The 20,177-nt window shown below is 44.1% G+C and overlaps 1 protein-coding gene across 2 annotated transcripts in view; it reads right to left on the bottom strand.

Annotated features, from left to right (window-relative positions):
• CPNE4 (copine 4) overlaps positions 1 to 20,177 on the bottom strand; it is a 672,213-nt gene that overhangs the window by 118,730 nt on the left and 533,306 nt on the right. For both annotated transcript variants that reach the window (XM_068236266.1, XM_068236267.1), the window contains exons 8-9: positions 19,375 to 19,473; positions 4,359 to 4,445 (exon numbers count right to left, since the gene is read on the bottom strand). In XM_068236266.1, the coding sequence (XP_068092367.1) occupies positions 4,359 to 4,445; positions 19,375 to 19,473 (186 nt within the window). The remainder of the gene's footprint in view (positions 1 to 4,358; positions 4,446 to 19,374; positions 19,474 to 20,177) is intronic.

Here is a 20,177-nt window from a genome sequence, read left to right as displayed (position 1 = left end):
TCTTTGAGCATGGTAAACATTGTCCACAATAATAACACTGATAATCATTAGCCAAAAGTATAACCATATAAATTATGGTTCACTACTGTGCAAATGCATATTGGATCTACTAATGTAACCACAGAAACCCTGGTCCCTAGTGATACCATGATAACCATGATTAACTACTGTAACAATGGGAATCATGATCCTCATGTAAGAGCTCCTCTCCTGTTACCATTGTAACCATTATCCACTATTGTAAGAATTGTAATCATAATAATGGCAATGTCACATGGAGAGGCTAAATCACTAGCAACTATTTGCTAACTGCTGAGCAAGCTAAGCTCAAAAATCTAGTGCTAATAACTAATTAACATTATTTGCAACTCCATTAACCATTTAATGGCATTCTGACTTATTAAAACGTCCTGCTTGAGCCAGTTAATGGCAACAGGATGTTTTAATAAGTTGCGCGTTCCCGGCGCCGCTCCGCACGTGTGTGCGCCGCTACCACCGCCGTTTCCATTGGGATTCCCTGTTCAGTGATTGGGGAAGAGGAGCGAGCAGTCACAGTTAAGGTGGCCACTAATGATCCAATCTTTTTCATCCAATCTTACCATTTCTATGTAATATAAGGGACAGCCTATAGTATTCATTCAATATATTCACTCAGTTTACTCTTCTACTACATAGATTTGGTAAGATTGGATGAAAAAGATTGAATCATTAGTAGCCACCCTTAGTAAAATGTAAAAAATAAATGTGAACACTTCCTATAACGGGAAAGTGTTCACTAGCACCATCTTCTGGCCAAAAGTAAAATTACACATACAGGCACATACAAGCATACAAACAATAGTAATGTTAGGTAGCCTCTATTGTCGTAGAAAAGGCACTTTATTTAAATACATGCAGAAAACCCCAAAATCCCTCCCTTTAAAAATACCTTTAAAAAGGCTGTAAACATTTGAGGTAAAGGACCTAATTTAAAGGAGTGCACTCCTAATGTTAATACGTATATAGTTTATCTTCAGGGCCCCCTTGATAAAGTGACAGATGCAGTAAGTCGTTCCTCATAATGTTAGTGTCAGGCGACAATAGCTAATTCTCCAGGCTGTTGTCACGTGACCACGCTAACTCCATTGCCTCCGCTCACTCCCCGACTGTGAAGACCGCTATACTGCGCGGCACCTGGAGACGCATTACAAAGGGGCACGCAGGGAACCCGGTTAGCCAGCCTGATAGCACCGGCAGTACCCGCCCCAACAGGAATGCGCAACTACTTCCCTATGGGCATGTCAGTCCTGACGAACGCCGATCCAGAGACTTGTGCAGTCGGGTATGCGAGTGGTTCATTAGCCACGCATGTAATGAGGGGTGAATTAGAAGCTCAGCTGTATTACTAACTACACGACCAGCTATTAGAAGCCAGGCTATTGCTACTACTGCTGCTTGCTTTACTGCTTACTAACTGGCTGCCTGGAGAATTAGCTATTGTCGCCAGACACTAACATTATGAGGAACGACTTACTGCATCTGTCACTTTATCAAGAGGGCCCTGAAGATAAACTATACACGTAATAACATTAGGAGTGCACTCCTTTAAATTAGGTCCTTTACCTCAAATGTTTACAGCCTTTTTAAAGGTGTTTTTAAAGGGAGGGATTTTGGGGTTTTCTGCATGTATTTAAATAAAGTGCCTTTTCTACGACAATAGAGGCTCCCTAACATTACTATTGTTTCTAAGCTATATTTATAGGTGAGACTTTGGATAAATTTAGGTAATAAATTTAGGTAGATATCCCACTCGTATACATACAAGCATACACAATATGAATAAAATTAATAACTGACACTTCCAAAGCCCCCCCCCCCCCCCAAAAAAAAAACACTTGTGAAAAAAATATACATAAATAGTTGCCTTAGGGGCTAGATTTGTTAATCTATGTTTTATGAGGGGAAATTACTTTTACTTAACTACATAGTGGCTTGTAATTATGGACCGGACGAAAAAAAACCCCAGAAAAATAACACCTCTACTTCCAAATAATATATTGTCGCCATACATTGTGATAGGGACAACTGGGCAAATAAAATATGTTGGTTTTATCCACATGAGAATGTTTAATTTTAAAACTATAATGGCCTGAGAAATAATTAATTTTTTCCATTATTTTCTTATTTTTCCTGTTAAAACGCATTTAGAATAAAAAAAATTCTTAGCAAAATGTACTACCCACAGAAAGCCTAATTGGTGGTGAAAAAAACGAGGTATAGATCACTTTGTTGTGATAAGTAGTAATAAAGTTATTAAGGAATAAAAGGGAGGAACACTGACAGGGGAAAATTGCTCTAGTCCGTTAGGGTAAAAACCCCTATGGGGTGAACTGGTTAAGATATATTTACGTAGAGTTGCAGCTGATTTTGTAGACTAAGTTTCTGTGATGGGATTGTCACAGGAGACATTTTCCACTTTCCACTCTTGTTCAGTGTGGTAATATTCGTGATTGTTACTAACTACTGTAACCAAGATCTAAAACACAGAACTCTTATATCACGCTTTTCTCCTGCCGGACTCAAAGCGCCAGAGCTGCAGCCACTAGGACGCGCTCTATAGGCAGTAGCAGTGTTAGGGAGACTTGCCCAAGGTATCCTGCTGAATTGGTGCTGGCTTACTGAACAGGCAGAGCCGAGATTCGAACCCTGGTCTCCTGTGTCAGAGGCAGAGCCCTTAACCATTACTCCTTTCAGCCACTAGTAGTTCTAGTTTTGTTAGTATAGTAACCATTGTCCACTAATGTAACCATACTAATTGCTGCGTACTATTGGTACATTAGGTTGATTCTATCATAATGCTAGCCATTATCCACCCATGAAACCATGGTTACCACTGTCAACCATGGCAACCATTAGGGCCCATTTCCACTTGTGCCGACATCCATCTCCATAATGAACTTGATCTGATGCAATTACACATCTGAATCCCTCTACCCGTGTTATGCATGTCTATGGGGATTTTTGCATGTGTAATGCAAAAAAATCCTGCCAACCATTCGTTTTCTCCGCACACAAATTTGGAAGCAGCCTATTCATTTTAATAGGCTGCGCTTTCCCATCCAAATATTCATGTGGAGAATTGCTCTGAATTGCCACTGGTGAAAATGAGCCCTTAGGGATTTTTTTTGTTCAATTTATGAAAAAGGATTTCAACACTTTTTTTTGCAAAATATAGTTTTGTTTTTTTGTTAACTAGATGAAGAAAAGTGAAGAAAAAAATCCATACTGTAAGACAAGTAGATTTCAGCAGTCTAGCCACTGACACTGGTTTGCTCCCAAAAGCAGATATCCTTAAAACTGCTGAGCTTTTGCAGTGATGAAATGTGTACATTTTGTATAGATGCTACTGCATTTGGCCACAATAGTAATAGTATATGTAATATTATATTTCCAATATTACACTATCTAGGACCTATACAATACGTATCCAGTAGACTACCTTTGGCTATACTTTATCCAAGAGTCGGATGCGTAAAAGGCCCACCCCAAGCACTAAACTAAACACCCCGTACCCTATCCTTTTTTACACAAATCCTCCTACTTATAGACTTAACAATTACCTTCCTACTGAAACACCTAACAGCTAACTTGTTGCTGATATGCCTCCTAACACTAAACTTCCTACCAATACAGCTAACCGATCATCCATCCTAATTGTAAACATAACTCCTACCAATGTGTTTACTGTTTCAGGATATTTGTTTGTCTAGAATACTTCAACTCATACTGATTTTTGCGGCAAACTAAAGCACCATGTGCCCCATTGCCACAAATGTATATTTTTATGTTACAGTCTGTAGTGGTGCGAGACGCCATGATACCCATCACACCAAAATTAACTGCTTCATGATGAATTACCTTTTGTGTTGGACTCTTTAAGGCAACATGGAAAAATCATGAGTATATTAAAAGTTGAGGAGTCAGAGGTATCATAAACTACTGAGGAGTCCAAGTCAAAGGAATGAAGTGCCAACGCCACTGCATTGTAATCTCAAAAATAAGGCTGTATAATATACAGCATTTTTCTGCACTAACAATTCTCTTTTGTTGACATGGTGTTGAGGAATGCTATCTTCCTTTCACAGAGATCATGTACAAGTCTCAGCCTCCTTTTGTTGTTCATAGCAAACAACAAGATTCATCCATTTATGTTTTGAATGGAGCATAGGAGGGTTTCTCCAAATCCTTTCTGAGACTTTTGTTTAGTGTTTGAATACTTGAACAGAGCTAAAATTGCCATTGTATTGCAGTCCAATGACACCATAATGACGCTGTTGTAATGAACGCTTTTATATACACTTTGCTGGCTAGCATCTTACCTTACACTGGTTGAGAATTACAATGCCAGAATTTTTATAGTTTTTCTTTTTCATTCTGTACTTTGGATTTATGCATTCCCATTGCACCTGCATAAGATACAAACAAAGACAAAATAATTGCAAAAATCACATTGTAAATTGTATTCATAAATATGACATTAAACTGAATCAACCAAGAGTTCAAATTGTTTTACATTTATTATACATTTGTACCATTTAGTGCCTAGGACAGTTCTGTTAAATTAGTCATGTAGCTAAGATATTGCAATATTTCACTTTTCTCTCTTTGTGCACTTAGAGCTTGCAGGTACTGAGGAAAGAATGGTATATAGACCCCTGTAGAAAAGACCAAATACTGGTACTCAGAAATGCTGGTGGATGCTATTACTTGCTTTCAATCGTGAAACACAATGGCCCTTATTTAATTCACTTTTTCTCCTAGGTAATATTTTCACACCTAATCAATAAAATGCCTTTTATGCCACCAGCAAGGAAGAAAATAAATTTGACAGTACTTTTTCACCTGAAGGAGAGGACATCAGTCATGAGAGAGGGTTTACTTACTCAGGAGTCCATCGGCTTCTATGCCTCTCAATTCACATGCACGCGACCTGTAGGACGCGTTCCCAAACTCACTACCACACTTTCTCCTTCAAGCCGGAAGTGAGTCGTGCAATGCATACCATAGGTTGCGTGCGAGGTGGATTGAGACACATAGAAGCCGAAGGACTTCTGAGTAAGTAACCCCCTGTCCCGCGTGCTCACACCTGAGGCAATTAGGCCTCATTTTAATTTCAAATTCGAATGGCTTCCTACTCGGAAACCCATCGCTACTAACTGCTTTCATTATATTAATTATAAAGAGGTCATCTCAGCTTAGAACCAGTTGGAAAGAATGCATGGTAGATTTGGCGCTGACACTGAAGGTGCTGTTCTCAACACTGTTCATGGCAGTAGGAAAATTACAGACATTTCTCAACTTAAATCGCTCATAGGTAGTCAAAGGGTCTTTATGTTTCTGGCCATAGGTTGATTAGACTAGTCCTGGTAAGTTACTTGTGTTGCAGAACAGAGCTGTGGTTTCCATGGACTTGTGCTGCCGTCATTTGTAATTGTAGCGAGTGTCACATGACAGGGCACAGTACGCAGTGATAGAGTTAAGCGCTAGCAGAATATTGGTAAACTAGCAATATTCTACTGTTGATCAGTTGCTTATTCTGATAATAGAATACCACTAAAAGTAACCTTTTCTCACTTGATGCCTACACTAACCTCCCCCCTTGTTATCTTTTGATTATTTTCTATTAATTCAACATAGGTGTACATGCAAAGGTGTTCATTAACTTTGGGCATAAGTTACTACATATGTTACAAATTGGGCAATAATTACCTCATTTGTTAGTAATGAATGATTCAGAATAGCTCAATTGCATTGCTTGCCAAGTCACATATTGCATGTCCACCAATATGTAGAAAACTTAGAAAACTCGGCTGAGTTTAAAACTTTTGAATATTTTCATTAACGTCCCCTAAATAGTCAAAATGTTTGTGATGCTGATTTCAGAGATTGGCATTAGTGATTCAATTTGTTCTGCACTGTCTCGGATTCCCCTGCTACACCTGGTATGCTGAAAGTCAATTAGTTTTTAAAAAGGACATTTTGTCCTATATTATTGTCTCAGAGATCACAGATGCTGATTTCTCCTTTTGCCCCAAAGCTCAATTATCAGTCTAGTGTAATGGATTTTCTAAATGAGGTAGCAGACAGACATGATGAGCAAGTATCAGCTGTTCGTCTAACCTTTAGGATGGATCGCTGTACCTTCATAACGCCACTTTTTATTAAAGCAGTACAATAAGCCGATGCTTTCTGCAAAATCTTATTAGATCACACATTAATCAATATCTTAAATGTAATATGTTATATAGCTTTTTAGTACAGTATTTTATTTGCCATATTTAGCAGAAGATAATCATACTATTTTAAAAAATATACAGTATATATTTATTTTAACTTAGAAATGTTTAAAATATTATAAAACAGTGTTTCTTTTGGTGTTCCATGTGCAGGGCCGGATTTGTGGCAAGGCAACCAAGGTCACTGCCTAGGGCACTAGGGCGCATGAGAAGAAAGGGCGACAAGCACTTACAGAATTATTAGGTGTAAGCCGCAGTACATGATTCCCGCTGGTCCGCAACTGCCCTGCTTTTTTTTTGCGCACATTGCAGGCAGCTACGAACTCAGCAGGAGTGGAGCTCATGAGCAGCAGCAGAAGAGGCACTAACCCATTTGCCAGGCTCCTGGGCCGATACTTAATTCTCCCCGCTCTGTTAGCTCAGCTATGTTGCGCCTCTCTCTCCGGTGATTACTGTCATGTGACTCGCCGGTAACGTGCCGGTGAGTCACATCTGAGAGACGCTGGCTGGAGAGAGAGTCGCAACGTTGCTGAGCTGGAAGAGCGGGGAGGATGAAGTATCAGTGCAGGAGCCTCAGCCTGGCAGAGACGTGAAGAGAGTGCCTCTGCTGCTAAGACAACAAGCAGACAGCACAGGGACACAGGAAAAAAGCCCGGGCACTAAATACAGTTAGGCAGGGAGGCACATGTCAAGCACGGACTTTCTGCAACACAGAGTCAAGATGAACTTCCTGCAACAGCTTCTGTGCAAATCAGGTAATCCTGCTATGGAGGTACTGACCGTGATTGTATTTACTTCTTCCAGGCTATTGCCAGCTGGAGTGTGATCTACTTGAAAGCTTTTTTTTAACTCTGCATTTACATTTGGGATTAGAGTTGTTGTTTGCTAAGTGAGCTTGAGTAAACAAAAGAACTGTGAAGACTGCACCCTCAGCTGCAGATTTCTTTCATCACAGAGTGACAGTTATCACATAGTCGTTAGGACAATTGTCTGTTAGCACACAGAGTGATTGTAATTTACATTCAAATAGTCTGTCCACCTAGGGGACAACAATGTTGCAGGCTGCAAGTTTGAATACCTTTCAAATTGTTTAGGACCTGTTTAAGGGACAGTGACACTGTTCCCATTTCAAGCTTGGGGACCAGCCCAGAGTCTCCTGGCTGCTTCTGCTGAGCTGTGTTTCTAATATTGAACATATGCTGGAAGGGGAGGAAAGAGAATGGCATCTGGCTACCTATACTAAAGGTATAGGGGGTGGAGACCAATGGGGGGGGGGGGGGGTGGAGTGGCAGGAGTTTTGGTTAAGATGCTGTTGCTCAGGGGCGGCTGGTGGCAGTGGGCCTAGGGCGGTAAAGAGTACAAATCTGGCCCTGTCCATGTGTACCTCTACTTGGTAATATATTATAAGCTAAAGAAAAGTCACTATTGTTCCAGTAAACATGTTTCTCAACCACTTAGCTACTGAGGTTGTTATTCACAGTTCGGCACAGCTCTGATTACTTTGGCAATAACTTTATCACTACATATCACACCTAAATGATCTATATCATGTTTTTAGGACAAATTAGGCTTTTTGTGGGAGATATTTTTTTTCAATAATACCTTATTACAGTGATCTGCAAACTTGGCTCTCCAGCTGTTAAGGAACTACAAATCCCCTGAATGCATTGCAAGAGTCTGACAGCCACAGTGATGATTCATAAAGGCAAATGCATTGTGGGACTTGTAGTTCCTTAACCCCCCTGGCGGTATAACTGTGCAGCCGCGGGAGGGTTTTTTTCGCCATTTTTTTTTTTAGCATGTAGCTAGCCTAGCGCTAGCTACATGCTTCCCCCCCTCCCCGCGGCGTCCGCCCGTCCCCTCCGATCGCCGACGGCGCCGCTTGCCCATAAGGAAATCCCGTTCTGAACGGGATTTCCTTGAGGGCTTCCCCCGTCGCCATGGCGACGAATGGACGTCGTGACGTCACAGGGAGTCCCGATCCACCCCATAGCGCAGCCTGGCGGCGATTGGCCAGGCTGCGCAAGGGGTATGCGGTGGGGGGGCCTGTTTCTGCGACGGGTAGCGGCGCATCGGCGGCGGCGATCAAAGCAAACACGCAGCTAGCAAAGTGCTAGCTGAGTGTTTGGAAAAAAAAAATTATGTAAATCGGCCCAGCAGGGCCTGAGCGGCACCCTCCGGCGGCTTACCCCATGTCACACACGGGGTTACCGCCAAGGAGGTTAACAGCTCGAGAGCCAGATTTGCAGATCACTGCCTTCTATACAGTGGGATGCAAAAGTTTGGGCAACCTTGTTAATCGTCAGGAAGCGTTTAGAGGCTGTAATTTCTGCAAAAGGAGGATCTACTAAATATTGATTTCATTTCTTTTTTGTGGTGCCCAAATTTATGCACCTGCCTAATTTTATTTAAACAATTATTGTGCACTTTCTGATAATCCAATAAACTTTATTTCACTTCTCAAATATCACTGTGTGTGTCTCCTATATGATATATTTAACTGACATTTTTTATTGTAACAACCAACGATTTATACAATAAATCATGTCGATTAACAAGGTTGCCCAAACTTTCACATTCAACTGTACTTATTTTATAATACCTTATTTTATAAAAACCTTATTTTCTATGCATTTTAAAGGGAAACTTACAAAATGAAAAAACAAAACAAAACAAAACAAAAAACCCTCTATTTAACCATTTTCAGCGATTATCACTTTAATGTAAACAGTTCTATTGTACATTAAACCCATACAGATTATTTGTCTATTTCTCCAGTTTATTAAAACAATAAATTTGTTCATTATGTATCAGGCGCAGACTCTATATTTTAGTCACAGTAGCCTCTGTCTTTTGCTGCAATGTTTATTTTACAAGTTTCCTCTGGATTTCCTGGAGGGAGGGGGGGGGGGGGGGGGGTTTGCTGTCATTCTGTAGCCTTTTTACCAGCTCAGAGATGAATAAGTGTTATCTATGATTTTGTAGATAGTTCAATGACTTATTTTCACATTCTTTGATAGGAAGTTACAGAATATTACAAAGCTTCAAGGCCTGGGCACACTGTCTTATTCAGAATCAGAATCAGAAATCTTTTAATCGCCAAGCACGACTGGGTCGTGCCCGGAATTGGGTTTGGCACATTCAATTGCTCAGAGAGAGAAGTAGAAGTAGTAACAACATACGAAAAGAGCATAGTCTTACAATCATACAACATAAACAGTGGTACATATTAATAGTTAGATGTGCAGCGGTATAACGGTAGACTGCAGGGTTCGGTTTAAACAGTTTTACACTAGACAGTCCCTCAGGTCAGCAACTGCAACTTTAGGGGGGGAACAGAGCTACAGATGGGATGGCCTGAAGGGAGTTCAGGAGGTTGACGGCAGAGGGGAAGAAGGAGTCTCTATGCCTCGAAGTTCTGGTGTAAATGGCTCGGAACCTGCGGCCTGAATGGAGCCGGCTGAAAAAGCAGTGGCCCGGGTGTGAGGGGTCGCTGGCAATCCTCAGTGCTCTAGATCGTAATCTGGAGTTGTGGAGGAGGTCGAGTGAGGGGAGAGGTCTACCAATGATTCTCTCCGCCGATCTAATGACCCTCTGTAGCTTGTATCTGTTGCTGTTGGAGGAGCCAGCATACCAGACTAGGATGGATGAGCAGAGGACGGACTCAATGGTGGCTGTGTAGAAGTTCGTCAGCAGCTCCTGAGCCATGCCAAACTTCTTCAGTTGTCGGAGGAAAAAGAGCCTCTGTTGGGCTTTCCTCTGGGTCAAGGCAGTGTTTGCCTTCCATCTCAGGTCCTTAGAGATGGTAGTGCCCAGAAGGCGGACGCTAGCCACTCTTTCAACCTCTGTGCCATCAATGTAGATTGGTGGTGGGGTGGGGGCCTGCTTCCTGAAGTCCACTATCAACTCCACAGTCTTGGCTGTATTGAGGACCAGCCTGTTCTCCTTACACCACTGGCAAACTCTGTCAACCTCACGGCGATAGTCCTGCTCATCATTGTTTGTTAGTCCGACAATGGTGGTATCATCAGCAAATTTGATGACTTTTACCGAGTCCACAGAGGATCTGCAGTTGTTCGTATAGAGGGAGAACAGGATCGGTGACAGGACACAGCCTTGTGGGGCCCCTGTGTTTGTTATCCTAGGATGAGAGGAGATATCCCCCAATTTGACAGCTTGGGACCTGTTGGTCAGGAAGTCTGTAATCCATAAGTGAAGAGTGGGATGGACATTCAGTGCCATGAGATTGTTTTGGAGTATGCGGGGGCAGATGGTGTTAAATGCTGAGCTAAAGTCCAGCAGGAGGATTCTGACATATGTGTTCGGTTTGTCCAGGTGGTTATTTGTAAACTCCAGGCAGATGTTGATGGCATCATCAGTGGATCTGTTCGCTCTATACGCAAACTGTAACGGGTCCAGTAGGGCCGAGGTAGAAAGCTTAAGGTGGGACAGGACCAGCCTCTCGAAGGTTTTCATGATGACAGATGTTAGTGCCACGGGCCTGTAGTTGTTCAGGTCAGAGATTCCCTGCTTCTTGGGGACAGGGATGATGGTGGACCTTTTGAAGCACACAGGGACTTTGCCTTCCTGGAGGGACCTGGTGTAGATGGAGGAGAGAATGGGAGCGAGCTGCCGTGAACAGGTTTTTAGGCAGGCTGGTGACACACCGTCAGGGCCGGAGGCTTTCCTGGCGTTCAGAGTTGTCAGGTGGCGTAAGACATCTGCCTCGCTCACAGCTGGAGGTGGTGTGCTCAGCCCTCGGACATTATCTTCAGCAGCTGAGGACTGAGTGTCTGTAGGTGTTGCTAGCCCCCCCAGTGCCTCCTGGTTCTCAAACCTGCAATAGAAATTGCTGAGGTTCTCGGCTAGCTCAATGCTAGGCGGCGCATGTTGTGGGGGAGGCTTGCAGTTTGTGGCAGCTTTTAGACCCTTCCAGACAGTGCCAGGGTCATTTGAGTGAAGGTTGTGTCGCATCTTCTCTGCATACTTCCTCTTGGCGGCTCTCAGCTCATGCTTTAGGTTGTTTCTTGCCATCCTGAAGTCCTCCTGGTTGCCAGATTTGTGCGCGGCTTCCTTGCTTCTCCTCAGTTGCCGTAGTTTGTTGGAGAACCACGGTTTGTTATTTGGAAAGACCTTGAAGGACTTGGATGGAATACAGGAGTCCTCACAGAATCTGATGTACGAGGAGACATTGTCCGCCCACTCATTCAGGTTCGGTGCTTCCAGGGCTGTCCAGTCTGTGCAGTCGAAGCAGGCTTGAAGTTGGAGTTTGGCCTCCCTCGACCACACTTTGGTGGACTTTAGCGCTGGTTTCGCTGACTCCAGACGTCTCCTGTAGGTGGGGATCAGGTGGATGAGAGAGTGGTCGGAGGAGCCTAGAGCTGCTCGAGGAACCGCTTTATATGCATCTTTCAGCACTGTGTAGCAATGGTCGAGAGTATTCAGGTTCCTCGTAGGGCAGGTAATATGCTGGTGAAAACGTGGCAGCTCCTGGTGAAGGTTGGCTCTATTGAAGTCTCCCAGTACAATGAACAGCGAGTCAGGAAGGGATGACTCCCACTGTATGATGGCGTCACTCAGGTCACGCAGGGCATGTTTAACTACAGCGTCGGGTGGAATGTACACTCCCACAAGGACGTAGGAGGAGAACTCTCTGGGTGAGTATATCGGCCTGCAATTGACGATTAGGAGTTCGAGCTCAGGGGAGCAGATCCTGGCCAGTACAGATGTGTTAGGGCACCACGAGTGGCTGATGTAAAAGCAGATGCCCCCACCCTTCTTTTTACCCGAGAGGATGGTGTCCCGGTCTGCTCGAGTACGGCCGAAGCCAGGGAGGTGAAGAGCATTGTCTGGAATGTCGTCATGCAACCACGTCTCTGTGAAGCAGAGGATTGGGGTATTGCTGCAGAGCTCCCTTTTGTCGCTGAGGAGACAGAGTTCGTCCAGCTTGTTTGGGAGGGAGCGGACATTTGCCAGGAGGACTGAGGGGACAGCCGACCTCAGTCCTTTCCTCCTAAGTCTCACTTGAGCCCCAGCACGACAACCTCTCTTCCGCCAACCTGCGAGGGGTTCGTGAGCAGTGCCGGAGAGTTGTTGGGCATATTTCCGGACGGTGTTGAACAACAGCCTGTCCTCGGGGTGGGTGGTGTAAGTCTCCCATTGCAGAAGCTGTGACCTGGTGTAGGTGGTGTGCTGGATGTGGGGGGGCATAGGGGAAGCAGCTGCGCTACCGTGCGTAGGCTGCAGGTAGGGTGAGTCAGATCAGTGTGTCATGACAATCTGGACGTAGCCTGGCATAACGGTCCAGCAAGGTACACCCAGGGTGCACACAGTGTGGCAGCAGGGAGATCAGTCCAGTATAGAGCATGCCAATGATGTGGCAGGGAAAGGTAGAACAAAGGTAGCTTGGAATAGGCCTAGTGATCACATCAGGGGAGCAATGCAGCAGGGGAGCAATGCAGCAGAGAGTGCAGAAAGAGTTTTTAGCGAGCCAACAGTGTGCAGGTCAGAAAGAGTTTTAGACAGCCAGTAGTATGCAGGTCAGACAGGATGGGAAGGGCACATGTGGCCAGTGGTTCTTACCAGCTGAGCTGTTGCTTCAGGCAGCGGTGTGGCCTTAGTGCAGGTAGGCTGACTCCTATGCCCAGGGGAGACGCTTGGCAGCTTGTGCAGCGGTAGTCCAGGGACCCGATAGTCCAACTGTGTGCAGCAGTAGTCCAGGGACCCGGTGAACAGGCCTGCACTTCCTGGGGCAGGTGTTGTACTAGGCCGGTGGTGGAGGGCGCCTTTAATCCTCCGTAGGCTCAGTAGTGTGGAAGGACCACGTGAGGCGCATGTGCCAGCCAGCAGAGACGGGGCAGCAGTAGACTTCCGAGCAGCCGGGGCAGCAGTAGACTTCCGAGCAGCCGGGGCGGCAGTGGGCTTCCGAGCGGCGGTAGCTGCAGTGGTCCCCGGGTGTAGTGCGAGAATCCTCTCTTGCCGCTGATGGAAGCACGTGGGCCGCGGCTGTCCGTGGTCGGAACGGAGGGCAGATGCGGGACCCGTGCTGCTGCTAGCCAGTGATGGAGCTTGGGCCGGGAGACCATAGGGAGACGGAGGACGCAGGTTGCGAGGCTCATCTGCAGGGCCAGTGAAGGAGGTGGTGCCGTCGGCCAGGTAAGGCAGTGCAGGTAGATAGGGTTGTTAGGCTAGCGTGTTCCCCTCGGGTCCTCCACATGGGTGGTCGGCTCTGTGTTCCTTCTGCCTGGCTTGCCGCAGGACCGGACCCAGGTTGGGATGCCGGAGCTGGCTAAACTTAACAGCTGACCGCTAACAACTTAACAACTAGAAAAGAAACTGACTAAAACACTAAAAGAAACAAACTAATCTATTAAAGTAGCAGGAGCTCTGTGCCGGGGCAGCCGTTAGGCGCCATCTTTGTTGTAGCTTGTTATTCCCAGTTGCACACAGAAATTATCAAGTACCGTGGGTGTCCACTCACTACTCCAACTTAGTCTAAGCTGTAATTCATTCAGCTGCCCCTCTACACATCAACAGACAGTCCTGGCTGACTTAACCCATAAAATAACTAAAAATGCTTTCCAGAGTGGCAGAATGGTGCTGGTCAGAATGATGCAGGGGGATGAGCACTACTGTAGAGGACTGTCAGAATTACAAAAAAAGCTGTGCAGTAGCTCAGGGATGCCATTCCCCTTGCAAAGCAGCCATACTTCTCCTTACTCCTTTTCTCACAATCCTAAACAACTCCCTCCCCTCCCCGCAAATCTTTCACCAACCACATGTATATCAGCTAAAGACTTTGCATCAGACTTTACTAGTAAAATTGATCCAATATGTAACTGATTTAACATGTAGCCCTATCCACTAGTCTAAGCACCTCCTCCATCTTCCTCCTGCCTGCTTGAATGCTCACCCATTCAAAACTACCCCTCCTCCTCTCACTTTAACCTCCCCCTCAGTAACAGCCTTTGTTGCCTTAACTGAACTTTTCCTTGCTAATACCTAAGGCCTTGTTTCCATCTGTCCGCTTCTATCCGCTTTTTATCAGCACATCAATGTTACAGATTGATACATGTTGCTGAAAAGCGGACAGAAGCGGACAGAAGCGCATAGATGGAAACGAGGCCTAAAGCACAGCTCACAAATCTGTCTGGCTCCATTCCACTGAAACAGTCCATACTAAAGTTACTAATGACGTGCTGGTTGCAAAATGCAAAGGCCAATTCTCCATACTACAACTCTTCGACCTTTTCTCTGCCTTTAGCACTGTCAATCATTCTCTGCTTCTCTAAATTTTCTCATCACTAAGGATCAAGGAACTGGCACATTAGAGGATTTTCTCTTTACCTGTTTAGAAATTCTTTCACTGTCTCCTACTCTAATACGAACTGCTTTACATGCCCACTTATTGCCTAAGACAATTAATATACTCTTTTGGTTTCAAGTATAATTTCTATGCTGATGACACCCATATCTATTTCTCAGTTTCTAATCATTCTACACTATTATCTTGAGTCCCTGACTGTCTATCTGCTGTCTCTGCATTCATGTCCCATTTCCTAAAACTTAATTTGAGTAAAATGGAGACTGTGTTAGTTCCACTTTCTCTGTGCTATCTTCACCTGTTATTACCATAAATTATTATTTATTGCATTTGTAAATAGGCAACATAATACGCAGCGCTGAAAATGTAATGCTCATTGTCTGTGGATAGCATTTGCCTTAAAGCCTTCATTTAAACCACAGATTACCACCTTAACCCCCTCCTGATACTTCCATCTTGAAAATATTTCCTGAATGTGTCCCTTCTTTAGAGAAGCAACTGCAGTAGAATCCCTGTTATCCAGCACAGGCGAGGAGTGCCTGTTGCCAGATATGTGTTCTTGCTGGCTGCTTGAGAAGACAAGCAACCGGCCCTAAAATAACACTAACCTCTCCCCTTGCAGATCTGTGTGCAGCAGAAGCAACTTACCAAAGCTACTGCCGCTATCTTCTACACTACATGCAGCTCCCAACAGCTTTCCTGCATCCTTCCTTTACAGCTCCCGAAGCATGCATGTGACCCGATGTGGGTCTAGTGACACGCCAGGACCCGTACATGAATGCACTGGGAAGAGCAGTGTTAGCAGAGGGGACACCTGGAGGCCCTATCAGCGGATCTAGGCCACTTGCATAGATAACGTCATGTCCCTGGTATACCCCAGCCCGCCCCCTTACATTCACACAAAAAAAGTCCTTTCCAATTATTAATGTTGGTCAATTTTGGCCAGGCATGATCAGGTGTCATGTTGGGGCCTCAGTCCTCAGGAGATTCAATCTCAATGATTGAATCTACTGGAGACAATTGCATAGTGTATGGGCACCTTTAGTAAATGATAACTAAAATTTGCTCTCCTCTGTCTTATCTTTGCTGGAACACAATAATAAAATTACATTGTCATTTCCGATATTTATTTTTTTCCTAATTTAAAAAAAATAAAAACTTTTAAATAAATACTAACATAAAAATAAATATATCAACAATGTAAAATCACTAAAAATAATGATACATTCTCTTTACAGCTTAAGTTCACTTGGAAAACTAAACCATCAGTATTCTGCAGAGATTTGGCAGGTAACAGAAGGTACAGATATCTAGTAATAATTCTAGCTCTGCTCCAGCTCCAGCTATAGATTATTCTACTAGGCTTTATGCCAACCAATTCCGTTACTGCAACCTTGCTGGATTCTTCATTTATTCCCCATAAAACTTAAAGCCTGGACACTTTAGTTGAGCAACCTACATCGTGATGTTTCAGGGTAAGTGACTGTGCCACTAAAGTCTTAAGCCGCATCTACACGAGTAAATGCGGCCGCGATGCTGCTTATCAATCGAGCCGCTGATGCAGCTCGATTGATAAGATCCGACAGGACGGATCTCCGCACCGCCGATTCCCTGCTCGATCCCCGCGAGGGGACAATGGCAGGGAATCGTGCGGGAGATAAGCGGCGCCGGCGGGGACGAGCGGGCACGAGCGGGGAATCGAATGCGGCGCATGCGTGGCGAGCGGGGACGCGGCGGGCACGCGGAAGAGGCTATCCGGCGGCTAATCGAGCCGCCGGATCGCTGCAATGTCCCTTCGTGTAGATGGGGCTTAATACAGTACACACATCCAATTTTCAGTGGCCATTGTTCAGCTAATTCCACCACCTCCTTGTAGTACTAACCTTACCTACACAATTTGACCATAGTATTCAACATTTGTTGGCCCTCATACTACTTGGAGGTGATAAAATTGACTAGTGATTGGCCAATGAAAAGTGTGTACCCGACTTTAGCATTGCTGATAATCACCATCAGCCCTTAGGGATAATGCAATGCAAAGAAACAGAGCAAGGACATAACCATTTGTTTGTTTTATTTTATTTTATATTGTACTACATAAAGCCATATATAAGAATGAAAGATAGTTACACCTGCAGGAAAGGGAGGTGCTAATATGGTTATTGATAATTCTGGACATAATTTGGTAAGTTGACCTTGCAAATATCTGGCCAATCGGCAGAATTTACCAAATGCGCTACTTCTGTAAGTGCAGATGATCACTGAAGCTAAATGTGGCCACTAATTATACAATTTGCAGAATGATTGTTTATGAATGATTATTCATATGGACGATCGGAAATGATTAATTGGGACCATTAACCTGTTGCCGACTGCTCCACGCCAATCGGCGTGAGCAGTGTGGCAGCCCCAGGACCGCTCCACGCCCATTGGCGTGAACGATCTTCTATGGGGCTAGCAGGAGATCGTGCGAACGATGCGCGCACATCTCCTGCTTGTGGGGCGAAGCTCCACCCCGCCTTCAGTCTCCGAGCAGCAATCGCCGCTTGGGAGACTGTTAGACGGTGGTTTTGCCATCTAATTACTTTGTACAGCACTGCGATCTGCAGCAGCGCTGTACTGGGGACAGCTGTGTGACAGGGCTGTCCCCCTGGCCCACAGGAGAGCGATCGGCTCTCATAGCCTGAAGCCTATGACAGCCGATCGCGTGATTTGCTGGCTGGGGGGAGGGAGTGAGGGAGGGGAATGGGGCAAAACAAAAAAAAAGTTACATTTATTTAAAAATCTTTAATATAAATATTGATTAAAAAATAAATAAACAATGTGGGGGCGATCAGACCCCACCAACAGAGAGCCCTGTTGGTGGGGGGAAAAGGAGGGGGGAATCACTTGTGTGCTCTGTTGTGCGGCCCTGCAGGTTTGCCTTAAAGCTGCAGTGGGCCAATTAAGTGAAAATGATCTGGTCACTGGGGGGGGGGGGGGGGTGTACACAGTCCCCAAGTGGTTAATGGACAAAAATCTACTAACCAATCTGATCAGATCGACGGAATCGATTTGAAAATCAGATTTATTTCATTAATCTGATTGGATTAATGAGTAATCATTCGTAAATGATCGGTCGCTTAATTGTATCGTTAGTGGCCACCTTTAAAGGGTGCCTATACACTTATCAATTTTCCCTGGCAGGTTCGACCACTGTGACCTAATCTGTTTGAGATTGATGCCCCAACTTGGCATCTGATTGTAATTTTAATCAATTTCTATTCCAAAACTCTTTAAGCCTCTGAAGAAAGTGCTACTGAAGCGGTGTATACATGTGAGATAAAAGTCTTTGTAAAATGAGCAATCCATCTGCCACTCGTTATAAAAAAGTTTGTAATAAGATTGGTCATTCAAACCTTCCTGACAAATCTTTGTGGCAGATTGATTGCTTTGTTTGCAAATATTTTTATCTGACGTGTGTACCAAACGTGGTGTGCGGCTTCCTATTTATAACTGAAGTTTAAGTATGTGCCTGTCTGAGAGAGAGAGGGGCTAGAGGGTATACTTACCTGGAGAAAGCCCCAGGTAAGTATAAATGTATAAATGCTGTTGGTGTGTTAAAAGTCTCAGGTTTCCTTTCCACATGTAAAGCTACAATGTATAAGAATGCAATTTGCAGAACTGTATTTGGCATTCTCTACTGCACCACACTGGTATAAATAAGGCCATTGAAAACAAGTTAGGTGTAGTAGTATATATGAAATAGTGACAATTCCAGTGTGAGCTAGTCTTTATAGTACACCATTCATAGTCTGACCCCCCAAACCTCATACACTTTAGGCACGGTTTTTGTTATTATTCTGGGACTAGAGTCCAGCTAGCACCTACTAGGAATAATAAATGGGAAACTGCAGGAAAAACAGATCATTATACAATACAATAATACAATACAATAACATTTCTATAACGCTTTTCTCCCATAGGGCTCAAAGCGCTTAGGCTCTCTCAGATTCAGTAATTGGTAGTAGGATGAAGTATTCACACAACAAAAGTTATATTTCTGCAAATGCCAAACTGAACAGGTGGGTTTTCAGTCTGGATTTAAACACGTCCAGGGATGGAGCTGTCCTGATCTGTTGAGGTAAGGAGTTCCAAAACGTGGGGGCAGCATGACAGAAGGCTCTGGGACCAAAAGTTTCCAAGTGGACTCTGGGTATGACTAGCTTATTAGAACCTGTGGATCTGAGAATGCGGGGATTGCTACGCAGCTGCAACATATCTTTCATGTATCCTCTGCCCAGATTATTCAGGGATTTAAATGTCAGTAGGCCTATCTTGAATAGGACCCTCCATTCTATAGGTAGCCAGTGAAGGGAGTGCAGGACTGGCGTTATGTGGCAGTGACGGGGTTGGTTGGTTAGCAGTCTGGCAGCAGTATTCTGTATCAGCTGTAGGCGGTACAAGACCTTTTTTGGAAGGCCAATGTAGAGAGCATTACAGTAGTCCAGTCGGGATGTGATGAAGGCATGGACTAAGGTTGGCAGATCTTCTGGGGGGGGATGAGGTGCTTGATTTTTGCAATGTTCTTCAGGTGAAAATAGGATGATTTCACCACAGCAGAGATTTGAGTTCTAAAGTTAAAATCCCCATCAATTAGAACTCCCAGGCTACGCACATGATCAGAGCTGCGTAGATTTCTGAGATGGTTCACAAGATACACTGACTGCTTTCTGTAATTTATATTGTATGCTTTAATATGTAGTAAATGTTTTACTATAATAAGGGCTCTCTTACCTGTCTTCCTTCCATTGCTCCCCTCATTTCTTTAAACGACGATGTAAACTCTCCAATAAAGTCGTGTTTTCCATTAGAGTCCCAGTCCCACACTATGCACTAAAAAAATGAAATAAAAGTGAAAATTAATGAGCGAGCCGTGCATTGACTGTACATGCAATACTAAATATTCTTGTAAAGATTTTTCATAAGTTGCAGTTGTATTACTAAACTACCATGTGACCGACTAAACACCTGTCTGGCAGACTTGTTAGGGAATTGAACTGTTTGCTTTAGTTTGTAAGTTTGAGGAGAGACCAGCGGTGTTTATGGGGGAAATAGAGCCTAGGTCAAGACCTGAATCTGCACCTGAGGAGGAAGGCGATGGGCTTGGAGACTAGGCTATGATTTGAAGTGGGTGTCTCCAACCTGAAGAGAGGCCTAGCCAATAAGAAAGAGATGTGGGAATAGGTAATTCTTATAGTAACAAAAAAAGGTCACCATAAAGATGTAAGAAGTTTTGAATCAGGATGATACCATTTATTGGCTAACTTACAAGAAACGCAGTAAACTTTCGGCTATGAAGCCTTCATCAGACAGATTCCTGTATACTGACAGAATTTAGAACACAGCTTATATACACTGGACATTGAAAAGGAGATACATTGTTCTGCAATACATGTCATTGGATGCCTAATTACAACATCAAGAAGGTCCCACAGGGATGCTAGCTAATTTATGACCAAAATATAGGACCACTTGTCTGCTGAAACATCACATTCAAGAGACTCAAGGCCATATGCAATTCACTTTTTCACCTGGGA

Source organism: Hyperolius riggenbachi, chromosome 5 (assembly GCF_040937935.1).
Source record: "Hyperolius riggenbachi isolate aHypRig1 chromosome 5, aHypRig1.pri, whole genome shotgun sequence".
NCBI classification, from domain to species: domain Eukaryota; kingdom Metazoa; phylum Chordata; class Amphibia; order Anura; family Hyperoliidae; genus Hyperolius; species Hyperolius riggenbachi.
Note: the sequence above shows the minus strand (reverse complement) of the source record. Positions and strands in the feature narration are given on the sequence as shown.